Genomic DNA, 22,602 nt, shown 5'->3' on the forward strand with positions numbered 1-22,602 from the left:
CACTCGAAAAAGGGTTGTAATTTTGTAATTGGGTTTCTGATTTGGGGAGAAGTGTCTCCATACTATGTATTTCAGGGTGTCTGTGCACCAGGCTGAACACTGGTTTACTGGAACGTGCCTCTACATCCAGCCTTGGTAAAGATTTGTGAAATTAAGTAACTCCATGATATTGGGATTCATTTCTGATTAACACACTAGTTTCTTTCTCCCCAAAATAGTGATTTATTTTTTTTTGTAAAATCAATAAAAACATTTTCATTGTGTTCCTTGCTTTAGAAAGATTGTGAATTTCAGATAAATTTTGGAAAGATTGGAAAACTCTGAGGTAGACTATTCTTGACTTTTTCCTTCTGCATTGAACTTGAACCTAACACTGAGTTGCTTGAGGAGTGCAGCTACTGTATTTTGACTGACCAACTGCTCATCCCTTGGTCCTAAGTGGCTACCGTGTCTTTGGCTTTCAGCACAAACCTCCTGCACAGTGCCATGATTATAGATGAGACGCCGCTGACCAGACGGTGCTTAGCGCAGGCCTTAGCACAGCAGTTCTTCGGATGCTTCATATCCAGAATGTCGTGGTGAGTGATGTCAGAGCTGCAGACTGAGCCTCCCCCTCCCCTCTTCTCTTGTTCTCTGACCGTGTCTTGTGGTCCATGGTGTCCGCAAACTTACTATGACACTTGATGCTCCTGCATCTCCCTCCTGTGTTATATGCTGACTATTGCCCATAATTCATAAATGTTGGGGTTATTTTGAGAGATTGCCTCAAAAAAAAAACAATAAATTAGTCAATTAGTAAAATTTTATCTGAATTATTTTTGTATCAACTTTATAAATCACTTTATTGTTGGTGGTGGTATTTTACTCTTTTTGGGGGGCCCACCCCCCAGCTCCCTAATAAATCACACATGGAGGCTTATTTGTACTTATGAATGCCTGGCCTTAGCCCGGCTTCTTTCCTGCCAGCTTTCCTTAACTTACCCCATCAACCTTTTGCCTCTGGGCTTTTCCCATTCTCCAACTTCTGTAAATCTTACTCCGTGGCTTGCTGTGTAGCTGGGTGGCTGCCCCCTGGAGTCCTCCTCCTTCTCGGGCTCTTTCTCTTCTTTATAATCAGTGGGGCATGATGGCACACGCCTTTAACTTCAGCACTCAAGAGGCAGAGAGGCAGGTGCATCTTTGTGTGTTTGAGGCCAGTGTGATCTACGTAGAAAGTTCAGAGAAGCACCCACTGTATGGTGAGACCCTGTTTCAAAAAAACAAACAAAAAAAGTAGAGTTACTTATATAATTTACCATAAAATAAGAACTCTGAAAAATAATATCTTAGCTGTATAGAATGAAGATTTTAATATATAGAAAACTAATTAGAATTCAAATGTCAGTGTTCGAATCAGGTGGAAAAATTTTTGAGATGATTCTTAAAGCAAAGTAGTTACCTTCAACAGTAGTGATAATGGTAGAGAATTTGCCTTTTAGTTTTTAAATTTTTGCTAGTTTTCTTGAGAGAAGGGAAGGAGAAGTGTATTTGGGGCTGGAGTGCGGCTCAGAGGTACAGTGTTTTCCTGTAGGTGCTAGCCCCTCGGTTTGAGCCCCAACACTGAAAACAGAGATATTCTTTATTTTCTTTAACTTGAGATGAATTTTGTATTGATTTTAGTCAGTTTTTGGAGAAGGGGTCTTAATACTGTGGCTCTGGCTGGCTTACAGTATAGACCAGGTTGGCCTCAAACTCTGTCTACTGAGTGCTAGGATTGCAGATAGAAGTCACCACACTTGGATACTTATAGTTAATTTAAAGCACTGTACAAAAATTCCTTGAGATTATAATTTCTTTTATATTTTAATACTGTAGGACTTACTTTTATCTTACTTTTTACAGATTTAATGTTGTTGTGTGTGTAAGATGGATATATGTGAGTAGATAAGTGGTTGGTGCCAGTTGCCTTTTCTCTAGAGAAAGTACAAATATTAAACAGTTTTGCTTAAGGATATTGTAAAACCTAGGTTGTGAAAGTTGTGTCTATATGTTACAGTAAAGAATGTGGGATTCGAGTTTCCTGTATGAGGATTTGAACTCAGGATGTTGTACATGCTAGGCAAGCATTCTGTCACTGAGATATATTCTCAGTCCAAGAATGTGGATTTTGTTTTGACCTTTTGAGATAGCATCTTACCTAGCTTAAGATGTCCTTGAACTCAACTATATAGCTGAGGGTAACCTTGAACTCTTGACCATTTTGCCTCATCCTCCAAGTGTGGAGAATGCCAGCACACCTTGCAGATGTGAACTTTTGAATTAAGCAGTCCTGATTACGGGCAAGTACTTTTTTCGTGGCAGACAGTCTGAACAGTGACGTTGAGAGAAAGTAGTGCTATCAGAGTGAATACATTGCTGAATTCAACTTCTGAGGAGACAGTAAAGCATTGTGGACTTCTGACTTTTTCTGTACTACAGATCAAACCCAGAACTGCAAGAATGCTGGGAAATCACTACTACTGAGCGACACTATTCCAGCCTATACAGACAGACACAAAGTTTGTACAAAAAAATTCCTGTTACAGGATTCATACACTTAACACTAGTGGAGCCCACTCCTAATTTCCGAAGAAGACATCTGCCCACTTACAGTGTGTCAGGCCTTGTAATGAGCATTTGATTTTAAGCGGTCTTAAGATTAAAGATCCAGTCAGATGTGGAGAAGGGTGGGTGGACACTTATTCTGTTACACTGTTTGACCCTGCTTGGACAGGTTTTAATGATTAAAAGCTTTATTGACTTTTCCTTAGGTCCGATGAATGGGTGCTGAAGGGAATTTCCGGCTATATTTACGGACTCTGGATGAAAAAAACTTTTGGTGTTAATGAGTACCGCCATTGGATTAAAGAGGTACACAAGAGCTAGCTTTGTCTCCCACTTGTATGTCAGTAATGTATGCTAGTGTTTTCCTGATTTCCAGGTCCCCTGTCCTTCACTTTCTGTTTGTTTATTTTGTGTGTTGGGGGCAGTGCACAGCTAGGGTGCGTATGTGGACAGAAGACAGTTTACTGCAACTGTTTCTCTTGCACTGACTGAGTCCTGGAGTCAGGCTCAGGTTCTCAGGCTTTTTGGCCAAGTCTTTACCCATTGAGCCATCTTGCTAGCCCTCTTGTCCTCTAGTGATTGTGAAACAGCTCTTTTCAAATACGATGAAAATTACATCACAAGAAAAGATTTAACTCTGCTTCCTACGTTTGTTTCCCAGTCTTAGCTGGGTAAGGATGGCAGAGTGGTGGTGTCCACTTCACTCGGAGGGAGAGTGACACCTTACTCATACAGTGGGAATGGTGCTTTGCACACAGCCGCCACCTGTGTATCAGCAAGCCTTCAATACCTACCTACCTGTTCTCTGTCATTGCCACGTCTTTCTCTGTTATTTAAAGATGAAGGCAAAAAATAAAAAGAGTATTTTGGATATCTATTTCTTATGCACATAGATACTTTATTGATTTCTTTAGATTTGATTAGATCCTTAAATTTATTGATTTCAAGTAGAAAAATCCCCACCTTAATATCATTATTAAATTAACATTCTATCCAAAGAATTGTTAGAGGGATCATACACTTAGCACTGGTGGAGCCCATTCTTCCTTTTAGAAGAAGGAAATAACTGACTGTTTAACAGTGTCTAATGAAATAGTATTGTAATAAAAATAGTACTTGTAATAAAAAGAGTACTATCAATTCTTTTACTCTCCCCGCTTTACATATGAAGAAACTAAGGCACATAGATGTGGTGAGGTATTGTGTAGCCTAATAAAGTTTGCCTGAAGATCAGAGAACAGAATAAGCTACTAGAGTAAACATAGATGCCAGGCAGTGGTGGCACACACCTTTAATCCCAGGACTAGGAAGGAAGTGACATGTCTGGGCAGAGAAAGATACCTAAGATGTGAGGAGACAGGAACCTAGGCCTTTTTTCGGCTGGATGCCTTTCGGCTGAGGACTCAGAGACATTCAGTCAGAGGATTCGTGGAGTTGGTGAAGTGAGAAGTAGCTGTGGCTTGTTCTTTTGTCTCTGATCTTTCAGCATAAGACCATTTAGATTTCATGTTACACCTAGAGTTTAAATTGTTTAGTAAAGTATATGGCTAATCAACTGTATTGCCAGGATCCAGTTGGCTTTTAATCATCTTACGATGCTGTTTACTGCTTTTCCCTGCTGTCTATATTATTAACCCGCTCATGAATTCCAGCATAGTTATGATGTTGTCTTTTTTAAAAAAACATTTATTACTTGACTGGATTTCTTTTCCTCTTCTTCTTCTTTTTTTTTTTTTTAAAGATTTATTTATTAGTTATGCACATACATCTGCATGCCAGGAGAGGGCACTAGATCTCATAGATGGTTGTGAGCTACCGTGTAGTTGCTGGGATTTGAACTCAGGATGTCTGGAAGAGCAGCTGTGTTCTTAATTGCTGAGCCATCTCTCAAGCCCTGATGTTGTCTTTTTTAAACTTTTCTTTTTTGAAAACTGGCTATTATATGTTAGAGAAGAACAGAGGAGTTTTAAATTGATAGATTATTACATAATTCAGTCTCCCTTCTTCTTAACTGCCTTAGTCCTCAGATGTAAAATACTGAGGACTAAGTCAGTTTAGAAGACAATTCTGAGAGGCAGAGAAGAGCCATAAGGAAAAGTTGCTGACCTGCTATCGAGCCCTGCAGTCACAAACACAGAGACATTTTTGGATTTTGCCCTTGAGTCAGCTTGTGTAGCTTGCTCTGTTTAAAAAACAGGAACTATTCTCCAGATATGGTTTGCTATCTTATATTTACATCTGATTCCACCAAAGAAAATTTGTGCTCTAGTACTAAAGACTGCTGTATGAAGAAGTTTTCACTGACTCTTACTTTTGTATCTTTTTTAGGAGCTAGATAAAATAGTGGCGTATGAACTGAAAACCGGGGGAGTTTTATTACATCCCATATTTGGTGGTGGAAAAGAAAAGGATAAGTATGTTATGAGTACTTATGAGTTATTACATACTTATAAGTATATAAGTATGTTATTAAGTCATATAAGTATGTTATAAGTTGTTCTGAGATGATGTTATGAACGTCGTTTAATAGACTACCTCTTAGAGGATTGCTTGTGTGTTTCTTGAGAACCATAATGGTAGTGTGACGCCCCAGACTGACAGTGTGTCAGTGCCCCTCACTGCTGTTGGGTCACTCGGTGCCTGCCGGTGAATGAAACTTAGTGCTAAGTTTTCTTTTTTCTTTTTTTTTTTTTTTTTTGGTTTTTTTTTTCGAGACAGAGTTTCTCTGTGTAGCTTTGCGCCTTTCCTGGAGCTCACTTGGTAGCCCAGGCTGGCCTCGAACTCACAGAGATCTGCCTGGCTGTGCCTCCCGAGTGCTGGGATTAAAGGCGTGCGCCACCACCGCCCGGCTAGTGCTAAGTTTTCTAACCCAACTTCCTCATACTGCTGTTAAAACTTAAAATCTTTGGAAGTAGTGATTTTGCTTGTTGTGATGGTTAATCTTAATTGTCAACCTGATTCAATTGAGAAATGCCCAGAAGATTAGTAAAGCACACTTCTAAGTCTGTGTGAAGATGTTTCCAGGGAGGATTGAGCAGACAAGAAGCTACTTTAATGGGGATGCACCCTATGCACTAGCCTTAGGAGGCACAGGGCTGCCTTATGGGGGTACACTATCCTGTGCACTAGCCTTAGGAGGCATGAGGCTAGTTGAAATGAAAGAGGTCAAGGAAGAACCCCACAAGCATTTTCTCCATGCTTCCTGGCTTCCAGGAGACAGTATCTGTGCTCTGCCATGTCCTTCCCACCAAGTAGATTAAAACTGAGCTATAATTGAATAGGACATGGTGACACACACCTATAATCCCAGCACTCAGGAGGCAAGTCTCAAATCAGCCAAATCTACATAGCAGCATGATCCTATCACAAAACAATATATATAATATATTCTATAATTCCAGCACTTGGCTGAGGCAAGAGGAATGATGATATGGCTATAACAAAACCTCAAGACCATCCTGAGCTGGGCACAGTGGTGCATGCCATTAATTCCAGCATTCAGAAGGCAGAGGCAGTGGTCTACAAAGTGAGTTCCAGGACAGCCAGGACACAGAAAGACCCTGTCTCAAAAATAAATAAATGAAATAAAAGATCCTAGATCAGTTCCAGGTTTAAAACAAAACAAAACAAAAAAAAAAAAGTGAGCTGTAGTACATCCTTCCACTTTTCAGTCATTTTGATCAGGTTTTTGATACAGACAAAAAGTTTAGCACAGAAAATGTGCACTGTCTCTAAACTTAACTGTGGTTCTTAATCCTTTGGAGCTGAGTTTTGAACGGAATTTGGAACAGTTTGGAGATGTGGGCTTTGGTATCTCTAAGAGTATGTACAGCAGTATGTTTAGTGGGCAGTTCTGTTTAGAGCTCAGAAGACCAAATGCCAAGAGAAATATGGACAGTAAGGACCGACTCAGGAAGTTTATGATACAACTGAGAACTCTACCAGGAGTTGCGCTAGAGGCCATGCATGCCAAATTACAGCAAAGAACAGGTCTCCACTTTTCTACCCTGAGATTTCAAGGTGGCTTTTGTGTGAATTTTGTTGGCTGCTTTGAGACAGGTTTACAGTGAAAATTGTGAGCAGAAAACTTTTAAGTTTGCCCAGAAGAGAAATAAAGTCAGGGCCATGGGAGCTGACAGCAGAAGAGATTAAGACCATTAAAAGAAGCAAAGGAATTTGCACTGGGACAATAGGTAAGGCTCCTTGAGGCCATCTCAGGACCTGCCTGAACCTCACCTGTCATGGGTATAAGGGACAAGATGAGAAGAAAGCTCTAGAGCTCCCTGTTTGTGCCTGGATCTCCAGGGACAGGTTTTCCTGAGTTCAGCCATATGGATACTACAGGCCATGCAGCTGAAGTCCGAGAAGGTCTGGCTACTGATTGAGCAGGTAGCTGACCTTGGTATCAGCTGTGTGATGGCTTTGCAGGTATGTGGTGTGCAAGTTACGAGGTCATAGAGGCCTGAACCCAGATTTCAGTGGAAGACCTGGGAAGCTAAGCAGTGTGTGGCGAGGTCGGGACCCCTTGGGTAACCTCTGAGTGCATAAGGGTATGAGAATGAAACCAGAGATGGAGTCAGACCCCAGGAAGTCAGAGTGGTGAGAAAACTGCAAGGAAAAGCTTCAGGCAGCCAGTGCAGCCCAGGACAGGCTGTGTGTACTATCAAAGCGAAGCAGCAAGTGCCAGGCTGCAGAAGAACTTGGGACCCACACCTGGCTCCTACAGTAAGTCCTGGATGCTGGACAAGGAACTGTGGTGTCTTAAGTTTTACTTTGCTGTGCTTTGGTTTGCATTGGACCTATCCTTCTGTTCTCCTCTGCTTAAGAATAAGAATGTTTACTCAGCCATTGTATCCTGAGAGTGTTGGCACAAAAACACAATGCTGACCTCAAAGGGGAGTATAAGAGATAGTTTATTCCAGAGCTAGGTAAGGGTGACCATGGCCCATGGACACAGGTAGATGCAGGTTTCCCCAAACCCCATATTCCTGTGTGGCAGCAGTTTTGTGTTAACAGAACAAAGTCATAAATCAGCAAACTTTTCAAATACATCGTTGGTACTCAGTGTCAGACCCAGGGATTCTCAAATGCATTAGCAGCGGAGCTGCACTGCAGCCTTTTCCTTGGATTTTTCTTGTTTTTACAGTTATATTGTTTCTATTTTATGTATATGGGTAAAGCTGAATTTGGAGGGAACACCACACAGGCATTGATTGTGAGAGTATAGTTTGATATACTTTTGAAAGGTAATTAGTTAGTTTTAGGATGCTTGTGTTATGGTAACAGCGTTTCTGCTATATGTATAGGATCATAAAAAAATTCTGCTTTTAGGTATTTGCTGTGCAAAAGTATTTGTGTAAAATTTACTGTAGCATTTTGGAAGAGTGGAAAATTATGAAAAGCTTAAATTGTTTACATTAAATGTAAAGTCCATCTTCTACTTATTTTTTCTTTAATAGTCATATTTGTTTTATTGAGTGAATTTGTTTTTTTCCAGCCCCGCATCTCATCTTCACTTTTCAATAAAGCATCCACACACACTGTCCTGGGAATACTACACTATGTTTCAATGTAAGGCTCACCTTGTGATGAGACTGATTGAGAACAGAATCAGCATGGAGTTTATGCTACAGGTAAGTACTAGCATTAAGAACTTAGCAACATTAAAGAAATAACTGTATGTCTGTATGTGTTAGTTACTTTTCTATTGCTGAGATAAAACATCATGACTAAAGCAACTTATTTATTTATTTGTTATTTATTTTTTGAGATAGAGTTTCTCTTTGTAGCCTTGACTGTCCTGGAACTCAACTCTGTAGACCAGGCTGGCCTTGAACTCAGAGCTCCACCTGCCTTTGCCTTCCAAGTACTGGAATTAAAGGTGTGTGTCACCACCACCTGGCGACTAAGGCAGCTTATTTCTTATTTATTTATTTATTTTAGCTGAGGATCGAACCTAGGGCCTTGAGCTTGCTAGGCAAGCGCTCTACCACTGAGCTAAATCTCCTACCTAAATCTTTTTTTTTTGCTTTTCAAGACAGGGTTTCTCTGTGTAGCTTTGCACCTTTCCTGGAACTTGCTTTGTAGACCAGGCTGGCCTGGAAATCACAGAGATCTGCCTGGCTCTGCCTCCCGAGTGCTGGGATTAAAGGCGTGCACCACCACTACCCAGCTTAAGGCAGCTTATTAAAGTGTTTATTTGAGCTTGAAGTTCCGGGGCTAGAGTCTGTGGTGTGGAGCAAAGGCAGGGTGACAGGCAGCTGAGACAGCAGGGAAGACGCATATTTTGGTCCACAAACAGGAGTCAGAACACATTGAGAATGGAGACTTGGAAACCCTAAAGCCTGCTCCTGTGACACACCTCCTCCAGAAAGGCCACCCTTCCTAGTTCTCAAACATCTGCCAACTGGTGACCAAGTATTCAAATGCCCGAGACTCTGCCAACTGGTGACCAAGTATTCAAATGCCCGAGACTCATGGGGCACAGTTCATATAAGTCAGCACATTCTCCTCCCTGTCTCTCATAGTCTTGTGGCCATACGATCATGCAAAATACATCTAGTCCAGCTTCAAAAGTCCCCACAGTCTTTACAGTCAAAACACTGTTTCAAAGTCCAAAATTTCTTCTGAGAATCCAGGCAATCCTTTAATTATAATTCTCTGTAAAAGGAAAAACAAATTACACCGGGCAGTGGTGGTGCACACCTTTGATCTCAGCATTCGGGAGGCAGAGGCAGGGGGATCTCTGAGTTTGAGGCCAACCTGGTCTACAGAGCAAATTCTAGGATAGCCACAGCTACACAGAGAAACACAGTCTAGAACAAAAAAGAAAAAAAGCATAATTCTAACAGATAATGGTGTATAATATATATTACCTTTCCAAAAGGGAGGAATTGAGGCAGAGTGAAGGAAAACTGGACCAAAGCAAGACTGGAACACAGCGGGACAGACTCTGATTTCCTTAGCTCTGTACCCAGTGTTAAAGGGTTTAGATGGCTCTGCCCTTCCTGCTTTCCTGCCTGCAGCACACTTCTGTCTCCTGAGCTCATCCCCTCCCTGTGTGTAGCTCTCCTTGACAGATGTCCATGGCTCTAGCACCCCCAACCTCTTGGGGTCTCTAACACAGCTAAGGTTTCACCAAGTGGCCTCTGAAGGCCTCCATACAGGGACTTATCTGCCACACATCTGTCCTCAGCTGCTCTCCTTAACACCAGAGGAAGATTCCACAGCTAGTTACTTTGTTGCTATCATTAAATTTTGCCATAGTCTAAAGTTGTTTTTTTTTTTTTTTTTTTTGGTTTTTTTTTTTTTTTTTTTTTTGGTTTTTCAAGACAGGGTTTCTCTGCGTAGCTTTGCGCCTTTCCTGGAGCTCACTTGGTAGCCCAGGCTGGCCTTGAACTCACAGAGATCCACCTGGCTCTGCCTCCCGAGTGCTGGGATTAAAGGCGTGCGCCACCACCGCCCGGCAGTCTAAAGTTTTAGTACAAGTAGTTGCAATATAGGAGATGAAATAGTAGAAACAAGGTAGATGGATTACTTGTATAAATATATGTGCTTTTTTTTTTGACCCGCTCTCTCTCCTTCCCCATTCCATTCTGTTCTTCTTTTGTCTTTTTCTTTATTGCTCTTTTTCTCCTTGAAATGCTGGGGATCAAATATATGGTCTTATACATACTAGGCAAATGCTGTTCTCAAACGGATAGATGCGTTAAAGAATAACAGCTAAATTTTCCCCATTGATAACATTCTTAAAGGCAGTTTGAAAGAAAAACTTGTAAAAAATCATTTTTGCTGAGGATGTAGTGCAGTGGAGTGCTTGCTTAATGTGACTGGGTCTCTGGGTTTAATTCCTGGTGTTATAAAAATGAAAATATACAATTTTTTCTAAAGATCAAAGAACAGAAATATTAAATAAGAAAAGTGTGCCATAAAAAAGGGCATTTATACTTTACAGAATGGAATGGATTTTAATTAGTATTCTCATATATGAATTTTCTTTTGTAATGCTAGGTCGCTGTGATACCCTTACATGTGCTAGGTGAATACCATCCCACTAACCACAGCTCCATTCCTTTCATATTTCCTTTTTTAAAAGTAAAAAATACATGAAATTTATGACATGCTTAACATGAGAGTATTAGGCTCCTAATGAATATTCCTAGTTTTGAATTCCGGTATAAAATTTGGTAGGAATTATATATTGTGCTTCTAATCCTTAATAAATGATATTTTGTGTGTGCATCCTTAGCATTCAGTGATGTTTCTATGAACAATGTTCTTATATCCTGTTTAAATATTTGTTTTTCTTGCTTTTAGTAGTTAACTCAAAAAATCTATATGTTATATAATTGCTGTCTTCTGTAAATGATCACATAAAGATCCACTGCAACCTAGGTGCAGTGTCCCAATGGAAATGGTGTTATGTGGGCTTCTGTCCTTGCAGGTCTTCAATAAACTACTAAGTCTGGCTAGCACCGCCTCGTCTCAGAAGTTCCAGTCACACATGTGGAGCCAGATGCTGGTTTCCACCTATGGGTTTTTGAAATCCATTTCCAACGTCTCCGGCAAAGACATCCAGCCCTTAATAAAGCAGTGGGTGTATCCTTTTCAGTAGCAGCTCAGCAAAGTCAGGAAGAGAATAAGCTATGGGAAAGATGGGAAAGAGGGAGGCGATCCATTGATATTTCTTTAAAATTAGAAATAACTGACCTGTGACTTGTGTCTTCTAAAGCTCCTTCCAAAAACTGAGTTGGAATCATATGTAAACATGTTTATATTTATAAAATTTGACATAGTTTGTGCTGTTTCATATGAACAGGAAGGTAGGTTCCATGGAGATAAGGTAAGTACTCTAGCAGACAGGCTTATAGTATTACTTGTAAGATGAAATGGTCTGGTGACTTTTAAATGTGCTTGGAGCTTGGCACGACTTGAATGGTATCTTGGAACTTGGCAATTTTTGCATTTTTCATTTGAAAGTACTATTAATAATCCAGTGGAGTGGTGTTACTTTAAAAACATGAGCTTCTCAATGTTTCAGAAATTTTGTTTAATCTGGGTAACATTTTTCACAAGAATTTTGACTATTTTGCCACCTGGGATATAATGAAGTGTACTTTGATCTAGTGGGAATACATTTGAAAATTGTTACTATAATAAACTTTTTTAAAAAGCACATTTTCATTTTAGTATATAAAATTTCCTTTACAATTCTTCAGAGACCAGAGTGGAGTAGTAAAATTTTACGGAAGTTTTGCGTTTAATAGAAAACGAAACGTTTTAGAACTAGAAATAAAACAAGATTACACATCTCCGGGAACTCAGAAGTATGTGGTAAGTGTTTTTCTAGAAGAGTGTGTTGCTCTGTCGAGCCCGGTTCCAGTAGAGGAAGGGCTTTCGAGCTGGGGTGACTGATGACTTTGCAGCGAGTTCTTGAAGGGAAGAGGCTACAGAGAGAGATTTCAGAGCATGCATCCTCTCGCTTCCCTGTGCTTGGCACCAGCTGCGGTCTCACCCCGTCACTGTGTATACTTTGATATTGTGACTTACCTGCCTTTAAATGTAAGGCTATGCATTGGCCACTTTCTAGCAGTCTGAATGGTATGTTGTTTCTGTTCTTTCTTTTAAGGGACCACTTAAAGTGACAGTGCAAGAGTTAGACGGATCCTTCAACCACACCTTGCAAATTGAAGAAAACAGCCTTAAACATGATATACCCTGCCACTCTAAAAGCAGAAGGTAGGCAATGAGTCCTAACTCTAAACCAGAGCTGAAACTGCAAATCCCACCTGGAAAAAGGACTAACTTAAACTCCAGTTGTACAGCCAATGTTTGCAGGAAGAGCATCTTACCTGCTGGCTTTTTCTCCTATTGTACATCGTGTTAGCATTACCACACATACTTTGCATCTGATGTCGTTGTTAATGTTTTTGAGACAGGAGCTTATGTAGCACTACTAGCCTTGATCTTATTTCTACCTCCCGAATATTAGAATTCAGGCGTGCATCCCTACACACCCAGCTCTTGCTTTCTGTTGTTGAAACACCTCTGTCTTTGGAATTATTATTTTTTTTATATTTATTTAAATTAATTTTAGGACATATTATCACTCTATAGTCCAGGCTGGCTTAGAATTCACTATGTATACTATACTAAATGCAATCTGTGTGCCTCTGCTGCCCAAGTGCTGGGATTATAGGGATTATAGGCTTCTGCTATCATGTCTGGCTTTAAATAAATTTTTCATTTGCTTTTTTTTTTTTGGGGGGGGGGCAGGTCTCATGTATTCCAGGCTGATTTGTTTTCAACACCCACTTTCTCTAGCTTCAAGGTAGATTTTGTTCTTAAATTCCATTTCATTGTATAGTCACTCTTCTTTGGCATATCTTTTAATGTTTCATGAAACCCTGTATTTGAACTTTGACTGCTTGGTACCTCCATTCTGATTTGGAAATCCCACAGTTTTCAATTTTACTTTTCTTTAAATATAGGAATAAGAAGAAAAAAATCCCACTGATGAATGGGGAAGAAGTTGACATGGATCTTTCTGCAATGGAGTAAGTTACTTAAAAGTATGTAATTATCTTTGAAATGCATGTTTTTAAAACCAGTTAAAGTCAAGCAAAACTGTTAGGAAACAATTAACTCATTGAGGACAAGACATTATGTTCAGACTGGCTGAAAAGAAGAAATGCAGTAGTGTAGGCCCGGGCCCAGCCTCAGCTACACAGCCTTCTTGTTCTCTCGGTGGTTCCTTGAGTAGTAGTTCTCAAACTGATATGCATGGGACTCACTTGAGAAACCTTAAAATGCCATTTCTGATTCATTGTGTTACTTGTGGGCCTGAAGTTTTGATTTCAAGTGAATCCAGGGTGACAGTCATTGTGTTTGGGACAGTGCTCTGGGGCACGGTGAGACAACTTCTGTGGTTGTGCTGTTTGAATACCACGCTTCTAAGTTTTCCTATTTAGTTTTGGTTCCTTGAGACAAGGTTACTGGAGAAATTATTTTGGCCACTCCACGTAGCTAAAAGGATATTTATTTAATGGCGTAACTCACAAATTAAGTAATAGGTAGGTCGCAGGGTCTGGGGAAGGTGTAACGCAGTCCAGCGGTGTTCTCCGGAGCTCTGCACAGTCCACCTTCACCGTTCAGCGTCGGCACCGAGAGAGCGCACAGAGAGAGCGCTGGCCCATCCAGCTTTCGGGTCCCCAGGCGCCTCCCCTCGCCCCGCCTCGCCTCGTAGGTGTGACAGTTGCCAGAGTCTCAATGGGGGTTGGAACTTCCAGATCCAAGCTGGAATGGCTACCCACTACACAAGGTCTCTTGTAGCCCAGGTGGTTTTTGTCAAGCCTGGCCTTTTGCTTTTGTTTTAACTTTGTTATACATGCATGAATGTGTTGTGCTTGCATGTAAGTCTGTGTTTGACATGCATGCCTGGTGCCTGTGGAGGTCAAAAGAGAGCGCATAAGATCCGCTGGCACTGGAGTTACAGACAGTTGTGAGCTGCCATGTGCGTGCTGGGAATTAATTGAACCTGGGTCCTCTTAACTGCTGAGCCATCTCTCCAGCCCCTGGACTTGAATTCTTGATGCTCCTGCTTCTACAGCTGATTGTGATACTGATTGATATTTCTTAAGTATATTTTTATACTGAGTATGTCGCAAGCACCCAGGATTGAACTGAACTGGTATTGCAAAGTGGTATTCTTCTGATCAAATATTGACATAGACCTGATTTTCACTTTGTGTGTTACTTGAGAAATACATGAGAATAAATTGATGGGCCTTCAAAATATGATTTGAACTTTCTTGAGAAAGGTAGTCATGAGTCTCTTTTTTTGTTTTGAAGCAGGGTTTCTCTTTGTAACAGCTCTGGCTGTCCTGGAACTCGTTTTGTAAGCCAGGCTGGCTTCAGACTCAGAGATCCACTTGCCTCTGCCTCCTGAGTGCTAGGATCAAAGGCATGTGCCACTACCACCCAGTGAGTCTAGCATTTTAAAAGATACTGTATGTTAACTAAAATTAATTCAGTAAAACAAATGCTTTCCTTTTTTTTATATTTCTAATAAGGGGTAATGTTTATAGCTATAGTCAGTTATAGGAAGTTAAAGAAAGTTTTATCATTTACATTTTGATATCTCATAATTGCAGTAAACTTCCCAGAGTAATATTTTCAGTGGAAAATTTGGAATTTGGTATTCTGTATGGTAACTCTTCATTATGTGGCAGCTCTTCATACCTTTAAAGGTCTTTAGTAAGGTTGTGAGAAAGTTAGCATAGCACAGTGAACAGCTGGTTGAAGTTTTAAAGTATGACTATGATAAAACTCAACAGCAGGCAAAGCCTGTGCCTAGAGGAGAGACTGGGTAGTGAGTGACTGCTTTATTTTTGTTTAAAGTTCTAAAATTGTATTTTCTCTTAGCGCTGATTCCCCTTTGCTGTGGATAAGGATAGACCCAGACATGTCAGTCCTGAGGAAGGTGGAATTTGAGCAGGCTGATTTCATGTGGCAGTATGAACTCCGCTACGAGAGAGATGTTGTTGCTCAGCAGGAATCCATCCTGGCCTTGGAAAAATTCCCCACGCCGGCATCTCGTCTTGCACTCACTGATATTCTCGAGCAGGAGCAGTGTTTCTACCGAGTTCGAATGTCGGCGTGCTTCTGTCTTGCAAAGGTGAGGTGACACAGGAGAAAGGAGATTGCCCGACGGCTGCTGTGCACTTTACACAAACACTCTGGGGGTGAATTCAGACTCACCAGAGTCGTAAGTTTTCCTTGGTCACTGTACCTTGGAAAGCTTGTACCAGATGCTTCTGACAGCACTGATTTAAAAAAAAAAAAAAAAAAACTTGGATATAAAAATAGGCATATACGCCAAGCTGTGGTGGCACATACCTTTAATCCCAGCACTCGGGAAGCAGAGCCAAGCGGATCTATGTGAGTTCAAGGCCAGCCTGGTCTATAGAGCAAGATCCAGGACAGGCACCAAAACTACACGGAGAAACCTTGTCTCAAAACAAAACAAAACAAAATCCATTTTTAAATTGCCAACCATATATATATATATATATATATATATATATATATATATATATATATTTTGTTGTTGTTGTTGTTGTTGTTGTTTTGTTTTGTTTTTTTGAGACAGGGTTTCTCTGTGTAACTACAGCCTTGGCTGTCCTGGAACTCACTCTGTAGCCCAGGCTGGCCTCAAACCCACAGAGATCCTCCTGCCTCTGCCTCCTGAGTGCTGGAATTAAAAACGGGCACCACCACTACCTAGCTACCAACCATATTTTTAAGGGTAAGAATAATTTTGGTTAGAAATTCTGTGACTGGGCACTGGAGTGTGGCTCAGCAGTTAAGAGAACTAGCTGCTCTTCCAGAAGACCTCAGTTCAGTTTCCAGCACCCACATGGTGTCTTACAACTATCGGTAATGGGATCTGGTGCCCTCTTCCAGCGTGCAGGTGTGCATGCAGACAGAACATTCATGATCATAAATAAATCAATCTTTAAAAAATAGAAAAGAAATTCTATGATTGTAGTAATTTATGTTTTTATGAGAGAATACATAAAATTAACACATTTTAATTGTTCCATTGTGGTAGTTATTTTATTTTGGTTTAGGAATTGAAATTAGTGGTAAATAATCTACAATAATTATCTCTATGATTTAACATTCTAAAAAAAAGTTACTTTATCAATAAACAGTCTTTAGATTAAAGAAAAGTCTGAACAGAAGGATGCAGACAGAAAGCTGAGCAAACGTGCTGTGTACCGAGCACTTAAAGCATCTGCATGACAGACTTGCTCCCGTTTCAGTGGGTTCTGATGCTCTATAGTTGTTTTGTCTGGCTTTGTGGGCTCAGATAGTACAGAGAATAGCATTATTTGCTAGGGATGCATTTCATTGGCACTTTGAAGTCTTGTGATTTTTGTTAAAATTATAGCAGAGCCATAAAACTGCAAGATAAAATATTTAATCATAATTTCCTTTATTTCAGATACTTTTTATAGGTCCTAAAAATTTCAATACTAAGAATTTTTTTTTCCTTGAACTCACTGAGATCCGCCTGCCTCTGCCTCCCCAGTGCTGGAATTAAAAGTGTTAGCTACCACTGCCTGGAAAGAATTAAATAGTTAAAGAAAGGAAATGCTTTAAAGTTTTGAACTTTGAACTTTGAGCTTTGCTGAAAGTCCTTTTCCTGGGGTCTCTTATACATTAATTTGTTTTTATAGCGTATTAATTTATGAATTTGTTGTTGTTTTGCATCAAGTAATCCAGGACTAGCCTTGCTTACTTAACCATAGCATTTGCTTGGTACATAAAGTTCAGTGTCTCTTTTACTTTAAATTTAAAAAAAAAATTTATAATTTTTTTTATTGTGCTTAAATTTGAGGTATTTAGATATTCCTTATCTGTGAAGCGTGAGTTTCTTTTCATGTGCCAGATCAATTTTAAGTGGCTGGAACCCCAGTGGCACTGCTTTCGGGCAGCCGCTTCAGCCTTGGAGTGAGAGACCCTGCAGACTCCAGCCTCTGCACTAGCTTGCTCGGAGTTAGCAGTCACCAGCAGAGTGTCAGTGATTTTTTTTTTTTACCAGCAAGAGTAGGGCACATAGCTTGCATAAGAGAGAACAACCATTCACTCAGCATTGGCTTCTGCTCTTGAGTAAGGGACAGATACCAGCATGGGAGCGCTTAAAGGCCTTGTACATGACCTGGGCTAGGGGCAAAGGAATAGAGTCTGTTGTGTACCCTAGGCTGGCCTGGAACTTACATTCATCATGTCTTAACCTTGCCTCACTGTTCTTCTCCAAATAAATAATATATCACATTTGGCTTCATTTTCACTTGAGTAGACTGAAAAACATTTAAAACTCACAGTAATGTTTTTAGTCTTAAAAGCTTAAAATTACATCTGCTGAGGGGACAGGGACAAACCCAGTCCGAGGTCTTTGCAAGCACATTTTCCTTAAACACAAGAGGATGCTGGCATTAGGAATTAACTTGTGCAGAATGACTAAGTCACATAGCAGTGGGCTTTTGGTTTATCTTGGGTTTGTTTGTTTGTTTGTTTGGTTGGTTGGGTTTTTTGGTGAGTGAGTTTGTATACTTTCTTGGAAATGGGTCATAAATGACCAAGTTGCATTAATTTCCACGAGCCGTCTCTAGTGCTGGCTTTTAGAATTCCGTCTTCAAAGTGTATTTATCATGGCGATGCACAGTGCTTCATCTTCTGATTGTTCACAGATTGCAAACTCAATGGTGAGCACATGGACAGGACCACCAGCCATGAAGTCTCTCTTCACTAGAATGTTCTGCTGTAAAACATGTCCAAACATCGTGAAAACAAACAACTTCATGAGCTTTCAGAGCTATTTTCTACAGAAGGTACTCCTTACTTCTCTTTGTTCTTGATGACGTCTTTATACTAACCAAACTTTACTGATGCTCACCTAGTAGGATTTTTTTATCCACAAACTCTAGTGTATCTGTTTAACTTGGAAACTGTCCATCTGATGGGTGTGTATTTCTTACAAATCTGCCTCTGCTCTGAAGTTTTTCTAAAGTTTTAAGTGGTTACTCAAGTTTATCATTTTATACAGACCATATCGACATTACTTGTAATGTGAAAAAAAAAAATGAGTGGCCTTTGATTGGTAAAAGGGAACCGAGGTCTGGAATCTGTGCACGCCTTTCTGATAGCAGGCCTCTTAGAATGGGGACAGTACATTCTGACTCAGAAGCAGCCCAGCTCAGAGTGCCAAGGCTTTGCTTGCTTGTTTGGAGACAGATGTCATGTAGCCTCGGCTGCCTCAAGGTGCTGCACAGGGAGGGCAGTGCCTGTCACTGTTCTGCTAGATGCCACATTCACATTTTCAGAAAGAAGAAATTAGACCAAGTCTGTAGAGTGTGTTTAACGCTAACCTTACAGGAAGCTTTCTATAACTAAGTTAGAGGGAGACTGGAAGTGTGGCTCCATCGAAGTATGGGAAGGGGACTAATTGTGGGGTGGTTTGGAAATCATTTGCAGACTTTGTCAGTCAGAAGAATGAAGGCCGAGATTAGATGAACTGGATGAACTAGTGATACGTGTGGAGTTAAAAGAAGAGAAAAGAGATGAAAGGGATGCCTTGATCTTAGTTGAAGAAGAGGGCAGCTGTGAGGACAAGGCACAGTAGAGAGAAGAATCACTGCGCTTTGTTTTCTTCCATGTGGAAGATTAGGAGCCTCCAGGCCTGTTTGATAGAAAGGGAAGCCAGAGGAGAAAGTTAATATAAAACGCAGGTCAGCCTTTGAACAGAAAGAAAGACAAGAGAGGCAAGTGGAAGAAAAGGTATGAACACTGTTTTTCTCAAGCATGTAGAAAGAAATTTTCTTTTAAGTGAAACTCCTTCTGTAGCTCTGAAGATTGTGGAAGAGGGCCCAAAGTAATAATAGAGCGCAGAGAATGTGGTGCGACACCTTCTTTAGGGCAGGGCATGGCTGTTGGTTACACTTTGGACCTCTTAGCAGAGTGATTATCAGCGCAAGACCTACTCAAGATAGCAAACTCAGTGTTCTGTCGGGAGGCGCGGCGCTCCCTAGGCCCCGCCCTCCCTTCGGGTATAAAGGCCGTTAATGACTGAGTGAGAGAGTTGCTTTCTTCAGTGGTCTAGCAACGGGTAAGAGGCCCTTGTTCCCACACACAACCCTAATGCAACTCAATGGGTCACCCAAAAATGAAACAGTCAAGAGAGAGAGAAGACACGACAGTGGAGGGGGCCTGACTGGAGGGAGGAAGAGGATTAGCAGGAGCTGGTAGTGGGGCTTGGTTATAGGGCGCAAAGGAAGGTAATATGGACGGGAGAGATTTTGCTTGCTTTTTTGTTTGTTTGTTTTTGTTTTTGAGAGACGGGTTTCCCTGTGTAGCCATAGGTGTCCTTGAACTCGCTCTGTAGACCAGGCTGGCCTTAAACGCACAGAGATCCGCCTGCCTCTGCTTCTCTAGTGCTGGGATTGAAGGCGAACACCACCACCACCACTGGCTGGGCTTTTTTTCTTTTTTCTTTTTATTCTAATAAAAGGAAATATACTGGACAGGATGAGAACATATGTGTGCCATAAAGATAATTATAAGGCCTTTTTTGTTTGTTTGTTTTATTTTGTTGTTTGTATGTATTGCTTCCAAAATGTGTTTGTGTGTATATTAGGTTGCAGTGTGAAGTTCATTTCTTACTGTGGGCTGAAGTAAAAGAACTTGAAGAGGTAATGCTTTTAGTCCAGTTGACTTTTACATAACACTTGTAGTTGGCAGAAGAGAAAAATTAATGCCTAAATCAAACACTTAAATTTCCCACGCTGAGGTGCAGAATGGGCAGAGAACGGATATTCCTGTGGGGAAAGGAGCGTCCCCTGAGTTTCTCTTTGAGAACCAACACTGACGGCATCAGTTCCTGTTCTCATTGCTGTGACCGAGGCAGCGAAAGGAAGGCAGGCTTTGGTTCGGCTCACAGCTGGAGAGGATGTAGTCCATCCAGAGAGAAGCATGGGGCAGTGTGCTTGGTCACATTGCGTCTACAGTCAGGAAGCATTGAATGTGAATGCTGGCTCTCAGCTCACTTGTTCCCCAGTCTGTGGGATAGTGCCACCCATAGGCTGGATCTTCCCACCCTCCAGCTAAAGCTCTGGAAATGCCCTCAGAGACATGCCCGGAAGTCTTTCTCCTAGGTGACTCCAGATCTAGTCACGCTGGCAATGAAGATTCACTGTCACACTACCCTTGATTCTATTTATTGCCTCTGATTAGTGCCCCTTTTTACTTGAGACAGGTTTTCTTGCTGTGTAGCTCAGGCTGGCTTGGAATTCCTCATCTTCCTTCCTCTGCCTCCAGGGTGCTGGAATTAGCAAGAATGTACCACCATTCTCACTGCTTCTGCTCTTTTAAGCAAGAAAATGAGCCTTTTTTTTTAACTGTCTAGTTTGCAAGGGAAATCTTGATCTCTTCCATGTTCTAAGTAGGACCAGGTTTCTGTGCAGCTGCTCTTCTGTCTAGGGCTTAATTAGCTTTATTTCACTACCAGAATTTACTGTTGTGTGTCTATCAGGTTGCTGCTAGCAGAAAGTTGCTTATGAAATTTAAGAAAGAAGAAAGGTACCCTGAATTTCTTATTATTATCTGTCCTTGGTCCACGGGCTGGTTAGTTGTAGTTTGTTTAATGCCTCTCGCCCGTATATCATTAAGCCCTAAAAATGACTCTGGGGCAGCAACTAGCCAGAGATATGCAGAGTAGTGGATAGTGAAGGTGGGAGTCAGAATGAACCAGTGCTGAAATTGTATACTGGTTCCACTGTATCATTTAGAAATGGGTTGATACAATTTATGTTATATGTGAACCAGTGCTGAAATTGTATACTGGTTCCAGTGTATCACTGAGAAATGGATTGATACAATTTACATTATATATACTTCCTTCCAGCAAGGGAGGGCTAAGGCACATAGCCTGTAGACTATGTCCAGTCATGAAAATAGTCCCTGGATTTCTTACCCATTTCAGCAGTGATGCTTTTAGATGTGTCTGTAGTGTTGGGAGATGGGGTATTAGGCTCCATCTGGATATCTGTGTTAATCCCAGTGTAATTCTCTTTATAGCCCAAATTGGTATAATAATGGTTAAGTTGGGATGTATGCTTAAAACTCTCTCTCTTTTTTTTTTTTTTTGTAGACTATGCCGGTTGCCATGGCTTTGTTAAGAGATGTACATAATCTTTGTCCCAAAGAAGTTTTGACATTTATTTTAGATTTAATCAAGTATAATGACAACAGGAAAAATAAGGTACAGTGTTTTTCTCAATGAATATTACAAAGTACCCAGTGATACTTGTTTTAGGATAATTTATGGGGGCCTCAGTCTCCAGGACTGTAGTAAAAGAAAGGAAGAAATACTTATTTGTAGAGTCATTTGTGAGCCTCCAATACCTTTCTAGAGTTAGAGGCACAGGACATGATTTATTGGAATAACCAGTGGGTGCCTCCCTCTATGTATGTGTGTGTGTGTGTGTGTGTGTGTGTGTGTGTGTGTTTCAAAAAGCTTCTGAAGGAGGTTAGAATATTGAGGCAGCTACAGTTTGAAGAACAGAAGAGAAAGAATGTATAGTAAATGTATAGCAACTGTCATTATTCTGTGCACGTAGACTGTACTGTAATGTTTCTTTTTAAAATAGTGTTTTAAGGAATATGGTGTTACTGATAGTTTTGAGTTTTTGTTTTTTGATTCTCTTCTGGGATTTTCTGTTCTTTGAAATACATGGTTCTTCAAGTTGCTTTTCTTTAAGCTGAGTTAATTTCTTTCTTTCATTCTTTTTTTTTTTTGAACTGTAATCTTGTAGATGATCTGGTTAGGAGACTGTAGGGTCATCTTACACATAGTGAGTGCTTAATATACTAATAGATCACTGTTGATTGCAGCATTTTCACATTTTTCCGAATCACAAGTCTGTAGAAGTTGATACTTACTAGAAAACTTGCTGGTAAATACAAGTTTTCACTGTGTGTGTGTGTGTGTGTGTGTGTGTGTGTGTGTGTGTGTGTGTGTGTGTTGCTGGTGATGAACTCAGGGCTTTGTGCATACTAGAGATGTGCTCTACGTCTAAATTGAAATGACTTAAAGTTGTATGTGTTGTATTAATGTCTCATGAAAAGGCTTAATTGTATCTGTTCTTAATTGCTCTTTGGCTTAGTTTTCAGATAACTATTATCGTGCAGAAATGATTGATGCCCTGGCTAATTCTGTTACACCTGCTGTCAGTGTGAATAATGAAGTCAGAACTTTGGATAACTTGAATCCTGATGTTCGACTAATTCTTGAAGAAATAACCCGGTTTTTGAATATGGAGAAACTTCTCCCAAGTTACAGACACACTATCACTGTCAGGTGCTGCTCGGCCCTTTGCTGCTTCTTTAGATGTATTTTATTTCCACGATTGTGCCCTTACTAGTTCATAAGATTAACTTGGGGAAAATTAAAGTGAA

General features: G+C 40.5%; 1 protein-coding gene across 3 annotated transcripts in view; it reads left to right on the forward strand.

Annotated features, from left to right (window-relative positions):
- Taf2 (TATA-box binding protein associated factor 2) overlaps positions 1–22,602 on the forward strand; it is a 66,442-nt gene that overhangs the window by 11,700 nt on the left and 32,140 nt on the right. For all 3 annotated transcript variants that reach the window (XM_016000930.3, XM_076555767.1, XM_006982388.4), the window contains exons 8-19: positions 465–578; positions 2,790–2,889; positions 4,912–4,997; positions 8,081–8,216; positions 11,027–11,181; positions 11,802–11,916; positions 12,212–12,321; positions 13,074–13,139; positions 15,007–15,259; positions 17,841–17,981; positions 21,296–21,406; positions 22,311–22,504. In XM_016000930.3, the coding sequence (XP_015856416.1) occupies positions 465–578; positions 2,790–2,889; positions 4,912–4,997; positions 8,081–8,216; positions 11,027–11,181; positions 11,802–11,916; positions 12,212–12,321; positions 13,074–13,139; positions 15,007–15,259; positions 17,841–17,981; positions 21,296–21,406; positions 22,311–22,504 (1,581 nt within the window). The remainder of the gene's footprint in view (positions 1–464; positions 579–2,789; positions 2,890–4,911; positions 4,998–8,080; positions 8,217–11,026; positions 11,182–11,801; positions 11,917–12,211; positions 12,322–13,073; positions 13,140–15,006; positions 15,260–17,840; positions 17,982–21,295; positions 21,407–22,310; positions 22,505–22,602) is intronic.

This window comes from Peromyscus maniculatus, chromosome 20 (assembly GCF_049852395.1).
Source record: "Peromyscus maniculatus bairdii isolate BWxNUB_F1_BW_parent chromosome 20, HU_Pman_BW_mat_3.1, whole genome shotgun sequence".
NCBI classification, from domain to species: Eukaryota; Metazoa; Chordata; class Mammalia; order Rodentia; family Cricetidae; genus Peromyscus; species Peromyscus maniculatus.